Here is a 12,636-nt window from a genome sequence, read left to right as displayed (position 1 = left end):
GCCACGTTTTGAGCGAATTTGGATTGATCTGTGAGCCGCGTCTTTGGTGTCGTTTGTTCTTTCGTGAGTTTCTCGGGGTGATCTTTTTTCACTGGTAATGTGAGATTCTTGGAATGTTTTATACTTTTCCCTACTGTTGCCTCTCTGGCGACGCACTACTCTCGCGCGTTTATCGCTCTTATGCTCACGCTTTTCAAAGCAATTCTACTCCATGGAACTAAGCTGGTCGGTGGCCGTCGTGGACCGTCTTGTTGAATATTTTCAGTTGTAGACCTGCGTGTGCCTGCTAGATGGCAATAATTTGTATTTTTTATCCAGCCATAGTTTGCATTGGAAGTGCTTAACTACTTGAAAGTATCACAGCGCCTTCGCAGTCGGCCGTTACACATGAGTAGTGGCGATTTGTAATAACATAGTGTATGCATACCATTTCTCCGACCGTGCCCGAATGAATCATGTTTCGAGTGTAGACTGCTTAATGTAGACGTTCCTTTGAGTGACCCCATCGTGTGTGTAACCAAACCCTTTTTAAAGCATAACCATTCGCTAAAGTAAAGCCCATATTCGAGAGCTCGAAACAGATCGCGGATGTAATCCGGACAGCTATTTTAAACAACAAAACACCAAAACCTGCTTTAATGAGCCCTTTTTTCCGTATTGTTTTCCGTAGCGAATATCAAACTGGCTCACCAATTTTGGTTCTCATTTCCGCCACCAGGGGCAGCTGGTGGAAGTTCTTCAAGTAAGTTTTCATCCATCGGCAAATAAATGTTGGTATTTGCCGCTGCTCCCATTTGATTACCAATATACGAAAGAGACTACTTATCCTTTCCTCTGCTGTCTGTTTGATATTGTGCCACACTGCAAACAGGGCAAGAGAACGAAGAAAAGCAGAAGGAACGCCAGAAAAATGAGTCCTCCGATCGCGAGCAGCACCAAAAGCAGCAGAAATTGGACGCAGCTAACTGTAAGGTGAGTCACAAAGCTCCAAATGGTGTTTCTATTGTGGTACTTGTATCCCATATTTTTCGTGTGGAAAAGATGCAATGTTAATGCACTTTCTTCCTCAATTCCTAGCGAGAGGCACGAGAAATAAGGCAACTTGATAATGAACTGTTAAGTCAGCGAAGGGCGCAGGAAAGGGAACGGCAAGTTCAGCTGGGCAGTGAGCGTCAGGCGGCAGCAGCGCTGGCTGCGGCGTCAGGAGCACCGCCCTCCCTCGCCACATCACCTCCGTCGCATAGTTCCAGCGAAAAGATTGCTCGTCAGCAAGAATCCTACTACGAAGGAACTGCATCGGCTACACCCTGCAGAGGAGCACCATCAATTGCGGAAGAAAAGTCTCCACTAGTCGGTGCTAAAACGCCGCTTCTGGAAGAAAGTGCGTACGGTGGACACACGACTCCGCTGGTTGAAAAGCTGCCGAGTGCTACGGCCACGCCGAAAGAGGTAACTACTAATGTCTCCAGGGCGACTCCACACGTCGTTCATACAGGTGAATCCAAGATAGAATTGCACACCTGTTGCCAAATTTGGGGTCGACCGCCTCAACCTACTATTTATGCTCAAACCCCCTTGCTACATTATTTACCATTTGCCTCGCGAAAAGCCTTTTGCCCAAGAGCTAAAACGGGCGCCACTTTGTTTTGTACGGTACGGAAGTAGCATGCCCTGCCAAGCTTATGTCCTTTCCACTCCAAAGACGGCTCTGAAAGTCATGTGCGAGCGTGCCTGATGGCATTATCGACCGTTTCCGTGAACAGTCTCGCTGCTGTCCACACCAAGAAAAATGGCAAATTGCCAGTAGCACTTTAAATTATGCATATGAATGTTCAGCACAAAGCGGCTCGGCCAACACAATGGAAACCGATCAATACTCTGGTGGTCAAAAGAAATAATGATACAATTGGCTTAACACCCCTAGTAACGGAGTTTACAATGTTCAGGTGTTGTTTTGCGATGTAAATGTTGTGGCGCAGGTGTTTCAAATTATTCCTTTTTTACCGTACTTAATCACATTTTATTGCACTCAAAAGAGCCACATGTTTGGAATAATGTGTGCAATACTTTTTAAAAGTAGGATTCAAACATTTGAATCGCAAAACGTAGTGCTAGCAGTAGTCTTAAACTACTGATGCCAGTAGCTGGAATGGAACCGTTCTTTCTCTTTGTCCTAATGGGATTTTGATTTTGCATTTTATGTATTTTTTGTTTTTCAGGAAGAACATCTGATTCCTGGCTTTGTACCGACCATTTCGCAAAAATTGCTGCCTAAGGATTTTCCGGACGCAACTCATTTACAAGAGTTTCCCAAGGGACGCCAGGACTCGACGGAAAGTGAAATCTCGACAATATACTCGCAGTCCCAATCGGATGCCTGTCATAAGATGATGTAGGTTGAATGTTTGATTCCTCAAACTGCACGCCCCCAAACCAGCCCCTCATCAATGCCTTTTTCTGTCCCGGGGACCAGGGGAACAATCGTGACGATGAAGTCAAATTATGCTAACGATCCTACTGCTACTACCTTGGCAGAGTGCAATATGAAAATGGCAATTCATTTCAGGCCTGCTATTTTTGCTCCAGTTTGTACTGCTTAGCCAATCGTAGCCAGTGAAGGCTGCATGTTCGGTACAATCCGTTGTTCGTCGTAAACGGCGCCGGTGTCGAACCTGTAAGGGTTCATTTCAGTGGGCCACCCTTTCGAACAGTGGCAGGCTGACAGATGAGAATGAAACCCACCCGCTGTTCCATCTGCAGGAAAGAAGCACGTTTTCTCTGTATCTTTCGATACGCAAAGGTCCTGTGCGGCTCACGGCCGAACCTGGGGAAAAAACCGAACAACTGCGGGAAAGCTCAGTTCATTTCTTTGAGAACGTGCCTCGCTCTATCGTGCTCAGCTACTCCTTAGGATTGTGCCACCTGTTCTCTCAGCAACTCTTCCGATTCCAGAGTCCAGTAGAATAGGATATGTTGTGCGACCGCGACCGCGAGAGGTATTGGAATAAACATTATGGAACGGAAATTTCAATGCGTTCGCAGCCTTCGTATTGCCGCAACGTCGTGTATCGCTTCCGTCTAACGAAGTGTTATGTAAAACTTTAATTTATTATTTCTTTCGTTCCGGTTTGGTGTCTAGTGGTCAATTACTATGCGTGCATTGTGTGCCTGTTTGTGTTTGTGCGCATAGATGTCCAGTTAATCGATTTATAACCGAGTTACCAGCAGCAGTTGCAGGAGAAAGGCCTAAAGGAGCAAGTGCAAGTGCCATCAGTCAGCATTTGAAGCATTCGGATAAATAGTACCATCAGCCAGAGTGTGTGTGTGTGTGTGTGCTGGTGAAAAAGTAATGAAAACGATGACGACGATATCGGCAGTGGCGCTAATGATGATAGATTTGCCACGGGCCATCGTTCTTGGGCCCCGTAAATCCTTTGTTATATAAGCGTTATTATCCTTAACTTATTCATAGCTTACGCACAAAAAAATCGATGTTGCTGCGTGTGAGCTATTGGCGGATTGCGTGTTACTCCCACGGAAGTGGGACGTCGCTCTGGAGTGTGTGTCCTGGAAGTTGAACGTGAAGCTGCAGATCTGGTGAAAATGTTAGCAAAACGAAACCAGAATCGTAATGTTCCCCCCGCTATGCGCTTAAGGAGGTCACCGAAGCCTCAATGTCGCAATCGAGGAATGGGGTTTCTTTGTTGCGTTGCAAAAAAAATTGCCAAAGTGATTCCGCATTTAATGCATTAATAAACAGAGTCCCAGATTCGTCGATGCGGAAAAGTGCCGGAACGCAGAGGGCGAGCAAAACAGGATAAAGGATTTACCGCACAAACATCTGGGAGAGTTTCTACAAGCCGCTCTTTCTCGCGTACTAGCATGGCCTATCGGGCTGCACCGTTTTAGTTTCAAACAGCATTCAAAATTACACACGCATTCCCGTGCCAAAATGTTCACTCTCTTTGTCTACTATCTTACTTAGCCTACTATCTCTCACGCAGTCGGCCATTCGCTACGCCAGATTCTCTCCAAATACTCTGCTTGTTAAATTCAACTGCATCAACATTCTCGGTGTTCTCGATTTCTCTCATGTTGACCGTGGCATCTCTTTCGGTTAGCCGCTTACCGGCAATGGTGCCATTTTGTCTCCATTAAGTACGCGCACTGAGTTTGTCACCCTTACTCCAAAGTTCGATCTGCGGCTCTACACGACACTCGCATCGTGTCGTCGTCGTCGTCGTTCGGAAAGTAGTGCAATTTTACTCGTATGCGACATTTCTGGTTTCGTGGTCCTCCTGTCACACGCTTCAGTGTCCGCGGTGTCGAGCAGCGCGTTAGTGTGCGTTGGGTTTGTGCAATATATGAGCGTAGTACTACATAGTATCGCGGGCCGCGGAAGTAGCCACGTCAACGGTTAGTGCCGTCATCACTGCTGCTGCCGCCGACGTCGCCATTGTGTTGTGTTGTTGTTCCAGACACCGAGACACCATGCGATATGCTAATAAGCAGTGCCTGATGCTCTTTTGATATAGATCACCGATAGAGGCGTCGATAAGTGAATTTTGGTGGACAGTGATAGGGTAGAAAAAAGGACATTTCCGGTATGTCGATCGTGTTATGTAATGTTGCTTCAAAAACTAATAACGACAATAACGTTAACAATGACAATATTAGCGAGGATTCAAATCCGGTCACAATCTACAGGTACACATGCATAACGAAATATGTCCCAATTATTTTCGGACGCGCTCTAGTCGTGGGATAGGATCGCTTGATGTTAGATGAGCGGTGATGGAAAATTGGAGGGAAATAATTCTTAACTAACGGCCGTTTGCGGGTGGCTCGTGACTTTGCATTAATGGCGTTACTGCTTGCCGTATGTTGGAGAAATGACAGTTTCTCAGAAACGTTCTCTGCGTAGTGAAGTGCTCTACGTGCTTTGCCGGGTCCCGATTGTCGCCAACAGACGGAGGAGGTGCACAAATTTCGGCACACGAAAACTTGAATTCTCATCTTTTCCGTTACCTTACGTTTATAATTAGATATGCTAACAGTATGGCTGAGTGCGGTATGGTTAATATTAGCCCCTGTGTTCGGACCGTTTAATCTGCTCTCTCCTTTGGATGGTTGCCGTGTTAGTCCACATATTTTCGGCATCGCTTTACGCGGCGGCCATACGCGGCACTTGAGTATCACTTACAAAGTAACAGCCAACATCAACTGTGGAAATCTAAGAAATCTTGGGCTAACTTTATAAAATTGCTGATAGCACCAAGCACCATTGCACGATTAAATCAAAGTTTGGAACGGCAGTTAAGCAGCCATTCGTTCCACATTAGAACCTTTGTTTTCGGATTTGCAGTTGAAATCCAAGACATTTCCAAGAAGTTCCTGGTCTCCAGCATTCATCCTTTCTCACTCCTAGCCCCTTAGGTGTACTGTAACATTAGTAACTGCAAAGTCGTTGTTAATGGGATTCTTTCTTTCAATCCCTGCGCTGGACCGCTTGTTTGTAGGTGCCGTGCTCCTATAGCTTCACTGGATTGTATGGAGGAATTCAGTGGCACCACCGCTCAGCTTGATTTTGGTAAGTAAACTCAAACAAAGGGGGAAAGCTAGGGAACAGTATGGCTATAATGAATTTCGTCAAACATACATTTACTTGTTCTGGACACTTTATCCTAGAAGATTCCACAAATATCAATTAGAACTGATAGCTACCTCAGCATACAGCATACAGCATAATATCGGATAATGTCGTTTCAGGTCGTTCTACAAGCCTGGGGTCCAATCCGGCGATTCAAATACGCAGCAATGCGACAACCACACCTGGCTTACGTTACAAAAACCTTGGCAAGAGTGGACTGCGCGTTTCCAACGTCGGTCTCGGTACTTGGCCGATATTTTCTCCGGGCGTTTCCGAGGAACAGGCCGAAGCAATCCTTCGGCTGGCGGTCGAGAGTGGAATCAATTTGTTTGATCTCTCCGAGGCACATTCTGGTAGGTGTGCGGCAACATGAGTATGTTGACGTCACACACACTGTACAAGCTAACCGAATGTTGCCTGATCTTGTAGGAACACGTGCGGAAATAGAACTTGGAAAAATTGTTCAGAAAGCCGGATGGAAACGTACCACTTTTGTCATAATAACCAAAATTTATTGGAGTACCAAGTAAGAGCTGAACAGCTGCCTGAAAGCTGCTCTCAGAGCGGGGCTGCAATCATGGAGATCTATTTTTAAATTTTGTCCTGTGTGATTCAATTCGACACTTTTCCCTGTCAGGTCCGAGGAGCGTGGATTGTCGAGAAAGCATATAATCGAAAGCGTTCAAGCGAGTCTCCAGAGGTTGCAGCTACCATACATCGACGTCATACTGGTCCACAAGGCTGACTCAATGTGCCCTATGGAAGGTAAGCCGTCACTACCCGTGACTCGGTCATTTTCATTATCCAATATTATGGTTTTGTTTTCAGAAATTGTCCGTGCTATGAATTACGTTATTTCGCAAGGGTGGTCAATGTATTGGGGTACCGCCAGATGGTCGCCAGTTGAGGTAATTCACAATTCGTTGGAAAGTTTTTCCTCGTTAGTATCTTATCGTAATGCATTGTTATGCACTGTTTCTCCCAGATTATGGAAGCTTACACCAATTGCCGTCAGTTCAACTGTGTTACGCCGATCGTGGAACAGTCGGAATATCATATGTTTTGTCGCGAAAAAGCTGAGCTTTATCTGCCGGAGATGTATAACAAAATTGGCGTAGGGTTTATGGCCTGGGGACCTCTCTCGATGTGCCTGGGCGATGCACAAAACGGTGAGAAGCTCTGGATTCCGAAAGGCTCGCTTAAGAGTAAAAGCCAAAGCTATTCATGGATCGAAGACGAGGTGAACAAGGAGGTAGGTGTTCGTGCTCGGCAATCTTACTGTGATATGCGATGATAATACTCTACTCATGTCTTGATTTTTTGTTTCAAATATATTATTTTATTTATTTGTTTTATTATCGTTACTTTTTCGGAAGAACCTGCAGGACGAAGTTCGTCGGTTGTACGATAAAGCGAGAGACATTAGCAACTTGGCGGAAAAGTTGGGTTGCAATGCGGTACAGTTGTCCATTGCGTGGTCTCTCAAGCACGAACCACTACAATGTTTACTTCTCGGAGCCACGTCACCCGAACAGCTGCACCAGAGTCTGCAGGCATTGCAGGTAGGTTCCCAATATTTAAACAAAACCTATACTCAATGCTAGATGTACACCTTTTAGACGATAGTTAAGCCCTTCTCTCCTTACAGCTTCTGCCCCGATTGTCGACTGGTGTGATGCTGGAGATAGAACGCATTCTTGAAAATAAACCGGTGCGTCCACCAGCGATATCTACGCTTGCGCTTCGGTGACAATCAGCCTGCCCCCCGGGGCCTCCCAGCGAAAGTGGAGTTCCTTGTGGGGCAGAATCGCCGAAAGAGGAAGACATCAGCATGGGTGAGGAGCAGAAAGAATCGCAAAAGATTAGCTTCTGCGAAATTCAGTGACAAAACGAGAATTTAGTAACCTGTAACCAATTTGTAAACGTCGCCACTAGTGTTACGGAACGTAGCTCAGCACTAATGCTTCACGACTGCTGCTCCATGCCTGCGCAGCAGACTCAGCAGCCTCAGCACCAGCGCCATCTGCGCACTCAGCAGCAGCAACAGCAACGTAAAACGCCTCTTCCATCGGTGCAACATTCCGGCAGGCAGCGAAAGTATCACCAAAGCGCACTGCCAGCGAGCCTACTGCGCTTAGAAGCAATGAGTGTCAGTTTGGAGAGTCTTCTGTTCGATCAGGCTGGTTTAGATAGCAAATTTAATAATTCCACTAGCGCTACTGGTACGATGCAGTCGACCAACACTACTATCAGCACTACCAGCGGTGCCAGCGTGGGCGTTGACAAGCAGACGCGTCAGCTGGTACAGTGTCTGAAGTCAATTGACACCACGCTGCTGAAGGAGCGAAAAAATAGATATAGAATTTCCTGCAGTTTCCGAACGCTGGACAGCAACTGTAAGTCGCTAGTCAATTTTCTGCGCGGCAAAAGTTCAAACGCTGTGCCATCGCCGAAAGAAGCGGTTAGCGATTCCACGGCCGGCTCAGCAGTAGTAGCGCATCAGCAGCGGCAAAATGGGTTTCGAATGTTACTTAATCGGAAACTGGTCAGTGAAGGTGGAGAAAACGACGACGGGATATAGATCATTACTGACATAGATATCTATACATTGATCATTACTCACGGAATGCACTACTTGTGGTAAAATGATTGAACGAAACAGAATGGATGGACATACGAACAAGCACAAAGGAATTCGTCCGTACGCTTGCAGCACGGATGGCTGTGAAGCTACATTTCACTGTAAACACGCCCGCCGACTTCAGGCATGGCAATGAATTTTTTTAAGGCTAGACGCGACTTGTTGGGGCGAGTGCGAGAGTGCCACTCTGAACCAAGATTTGAGTGGGACATGTGTCCCAAGAAGTGCACTAGCCTATGTAATTTTATTTTGGATCGTACTCTACACACTTATTGCATACTTCAATGATTGTTTTCCAGGTCGCGTTTAAACCAGCATCGAGACTATCTAGTATCTCGGACTTCCTTACTTCCATACGAAATGGAGCTCTCGCACTGCTTAGCTTGCTTACTTTCATACAAAATATGGCTCTCCGCTCTTCATACCGCCAATTGCTCTCGCCTTTTCAAACTGTCAATTGCTTTCGCTTTTCACTTACCGGTTGAAAACTGCGGACTGTGGATTGATTTAGTTGCAGAGTTAAGTTTGAAAGACCATGGACACGCCTCGGACTAGCGGCCTTTGGTAGCATGTCCGAATATGGTAGAAGTAATCGATATATGATAAAAAATCGTTGACAAACGGTTGAGATATTGACTACGGAACCTAGAGTGTGTTTCTTTCTTTCCTTCCACCAAATGGCCCTACTCTCAACTGAAACAAAACTGTACCAGAAAATCTTTTCAAACAAATAATCAAACAAAGCGCTCAATAGTAGCAGGGAAGAGTTTAAAGAAAATTTCAAATCCTTCGGAAGCTAACAAAGCGGACATATTGGCCCATACTGGCTAAAACGCTATCCGTAAATATGAATACACTGCAATATTGAGCATCAATATAAATTAAAGCAAAAATTTGAACAACAAAAATGTCAAGAGAATAATGGAGGGACAAATAAGTTATGTAAAATACGAGTATAAGAAAAATTAATTCGTGGATCTAGAGCTGAATATATCTTAGGGTAGGCCTAAAGCTTGGCTGAAAACATGTAAGAACACTAACTCAATAACAATTTTCTTATACTTGCTATACCACATTGCTTCTGAATTTGCTACGAAAGGCTCGTGATTGATGAAACATACAAAATCGAAACAAAAAAATTCAAGAACGAGGAATTACTCAAAAAAAACAGATAAACGTAAGTCAGGAGTAGTACTGAAATGTAGTTGAATATTTAACAATCTTGTGAACATGCAGCAGTCCAGCTGATACGCTTTTCGTGATTAGTAGTTACACCGAAGCATGAACGATAAATGCAATAAATAAGTATAATTAAACAAAAAAATTACATAACAATCATCCAAATCGCAAGGCAAAGCAAATAGTTAATGAATTCTCTATTTTTCATCTAGCAATCTATTGAAAGCAATTATAAAGGCGCAGCATATCATCAAACGTTTAGTTAAGGTTAATCGTTTATAGCATTACAGTTTAAACACCATTTATTCAGTGATATTACGCAAATCTGTCTTCGAGGTGCGAGAACGAAGGCAATCATTTGAGATCGTCTACCTGATTGTGTTAAAACCAAGTTGGTTAGTTTGGGGTGTGGGCTTACTGAAGCGATGTTCACTTTATGAAACAATTACCGGCCACCAATGGGACAAACATTATTTTGTAGAAAATAAGCTAAAGAAACCTGTTAACTGTGACACAGACACAGAGAAGTTTGAATTCTATACTACATGATGCTACACAAGCAAGAGCAGAACAAAAACATCAACGGGTGAGAACAACTACCAGTAAATGATATGGTGATAAACAGCTAACAAAAACGCGAAATCAAACGTAAACGAAATCGTTTTGCCAATCGGATTAGCCGAGCAGCCTCAAGTGATTTTTTACAAGCATTAAGCTACTACAATATGGATTAGTTAGCTAAACGATGGATAATTAAGAGATTAAGAGTTATATCAAAGACACATCGTAGTGATAATAACAAATTTTTGTGCTACACTTTTATTGTTTTGTTTCCGTTTCTCAGTTCCCATTTTTCTCTCCACTGAATATGCCGTCGATAAGTGTTTTAAAAATCATATCCCACCAGAGGTGTTAATGATGGAAAACATTTGTTTAATGGCTGATGTGAGTTTACCCTTTTGTCGACTACAAAGCACATGTGTTCTAACCAACAAAACAAAAACAGAACAAACGCAGTCCAATACGAAAGTTAGCTGGAAATAAATGCTTGGTCACACTTTAACGCTGCACGATAAGCGAGCATTGGGTTTGGACCATTTGGACGTTCACTCTGAACGTTTCTTAACAAATTCTTCGAAAAAAATCTTACACACGTACGCACATAATTGAAAAACAGCATTTTTCGCAATGATCTAGAGGAAAATTCGCAAAGTGCATCTAGAGGAATGAGAATCAAATATAACACATCCGTCGCCTATAAACATATGAAAAGAAGATTATTCCATCCTGATCTAGCATTCATCTTACGATGCCCGGTATCGTAGACTTGTGGTTTGCTGATAAACGTGTCTCTGCACTGTTTATTTACTGTGCACTGAGAATTTAATCACATCCACAAACTAATAAAATAAAAAAAAACAACATCGTACGCTAAATGGAATGGAGAATAATAATTGGAGGTACAATTCTTAAAATGCAAACGGAAGAATAGGGAGTAGTCACGAAATCTGTGCAAAACCAGTTCTTGTCTCAAAAAACCAATTGCAAAACTTAATGTAAGAAACGGAAACTGAGCCCAGGGATATGGGAAACTTCTAGGAAGATGACGGGACACGACCAGGAAATAGGGAGATGATGTTGCAATATCAATCTAATAGCAATCAAATTCAGTTAGTTTTTGGTACTACATCTCGACTCGACTCGACATGTTCGACGGTACCAACCCTTTTTGCAGCGCAATGTTGCAAAAAATGAACAACTATAAAAATATAGATATGTTTGAAAGTAAAACCTAATGCCGCCATACAATAATTTACTATCTTCAGCTCTGCCAAAAGTGCATCTTTTAGAATAACTACAAATCAAAGAAGAACGCAATGAATTGTGGAATAGTAGGTAGTGGGCACTCTTCAGAACAAACTTACAAACAAACTCTACAAGATTGTGTTGATGAAATGGCATGAAAAGTGTGTTTCACATCATGTTTACCTTTGCACATACTAATGGAACAAACGCAAATATCGACATATGGAAGCAAACCAACAAACAATAAATGATGTACATACATCACTCTTATGAATGGTTTAACCGGCATGTTTAAACAAGATAAATACGATATACTAAAACAAAACTATAAAAATGAACAAGAAGGCACTCAAGTATTTAAGCAAAAATGGGAGCATAATTGAAGTGCAAGAAAACTCGGAACGCGAAGCAAATATATATAATTTAAATTAAAACATAGACACATTTTCAAATGCCAGCTAGGATACGTTAAATTCAGGACGCCTCTATGCAATGGCTTGAGCAAAGAGGTTACCCAAAAGCAAATGCTGCAAACGCAAATAGCAGTAGACACTAAGAAAAATAAAACAAAACTAACGACACCAATCGTAGCAATTGAAGTGTTCGAACACATTCGAAGTGAAGGGTGAAAGTATCATGAAAAGATGAAGTAGCGTACAGCAAGTAAAACATAAAACCAAGCGCGAGCAAAAACCACTAGCGAAGTATGTTTAGGCGCAGGCGTTTTAAGAAGCATTCTTCTGGTAGGGATGATATGTGAGCTTTGTTTTAGGTTCAAAGTGCTGTTACTAACTCACCACTAAGTAGTTAGTTTTCGCTAGATAGTATTTGTTTTGAGTTCTAAAGCAGTGCTGTTTGCACAGTCGCAGTTTGCCCATAGTCTACATATGTTGCCCTTACTTACCATATTTACAGACAGTTACTGCGCAATCAGAACCGTAATCATTCAATATAACATGGCAGCTAATGATGGTTTTTAATTTAAAGTTTGTTACAACTAAACAAGTATTGCAAGTCGAACTCTAAGTTGTCGAACTCTAAGGCAAGCTTAGCATCGGAGAAGTAATAAACAATTAGAAAGAAGTAAGGATATTATTAATAACATTTAAGCAAAGCAGAAAATCTTACGAGACGTAGCTACGAACTAAATGAACGGCTAGTTACACACAATTTCAAATTTTACAACCAATCTCGTTTAAGAGGGTTTAATTCTATGCAAAAATGTAATAATGAACATTTAACAATTGTGATAAAGAAACAAAAAAAAACACTACAAACTTGCTTGTACATCGTAAATAATGTTTACAAACTATGTACATCACGCGAACAAAAAACGAGAGAAGCAGATCGGCTTCAAAAG

General features: G+C 42.9%; 1 protein-coding gene across 1 annotated transcript; it reads left to right on the top strand.

Annotated features, from left to right (window-relative positions):
• Positions 1 to 4,562: 4,562 nt before the first annotated feature.
• LOC128271578 (voltage-gated potassium channel subunit beta-2) lies at positions 4,563 to 7,427 on the top strand. Its single transcript, XM_053009162.1, is given in 9 exon segments — positions 4,563 to 4,604; positions 5,520 to 5,590; positions 5,770 to 6,003; positions 6,080 to 6,176; positions 6,288 to 6,415; positions 6,479 to 6,558; positions 6,636 to 6,959; positions 7,036 to 7,212; positions 7,299 to 7,427. Coding segments are annotated over 8 exon segments (1,182 nt in total). The 5' UTR covers positions 4,563 to 4,604; positions 5,520 to 5,550; the 3' UTR covers positions 7,401 to 7,427.
• The last annotated feature ends 5,209 nt before the right edge of the window (positions 7,428 to 12,636 follow it).

The sequence above is a fragment of the Anopheles cruzii genome, chromosome 3, assembly GCF_943734635.1.
Source record: "Anopheles cruzii chromosome 3, idAnoCruzAS_RS32_06, whole genome shotgun sequence".
Classification (NCBI taxonomy): Eukaryota; Metazoa; Arthropoda; class Insecta; order Diptera; family Culicidae; genus Anopheles; species Anopheles cruzii.
Note: the sequence above shows the minus strand (reverse complement) of the source record. Positions and strands in the feature narration are given on the sequence as shown.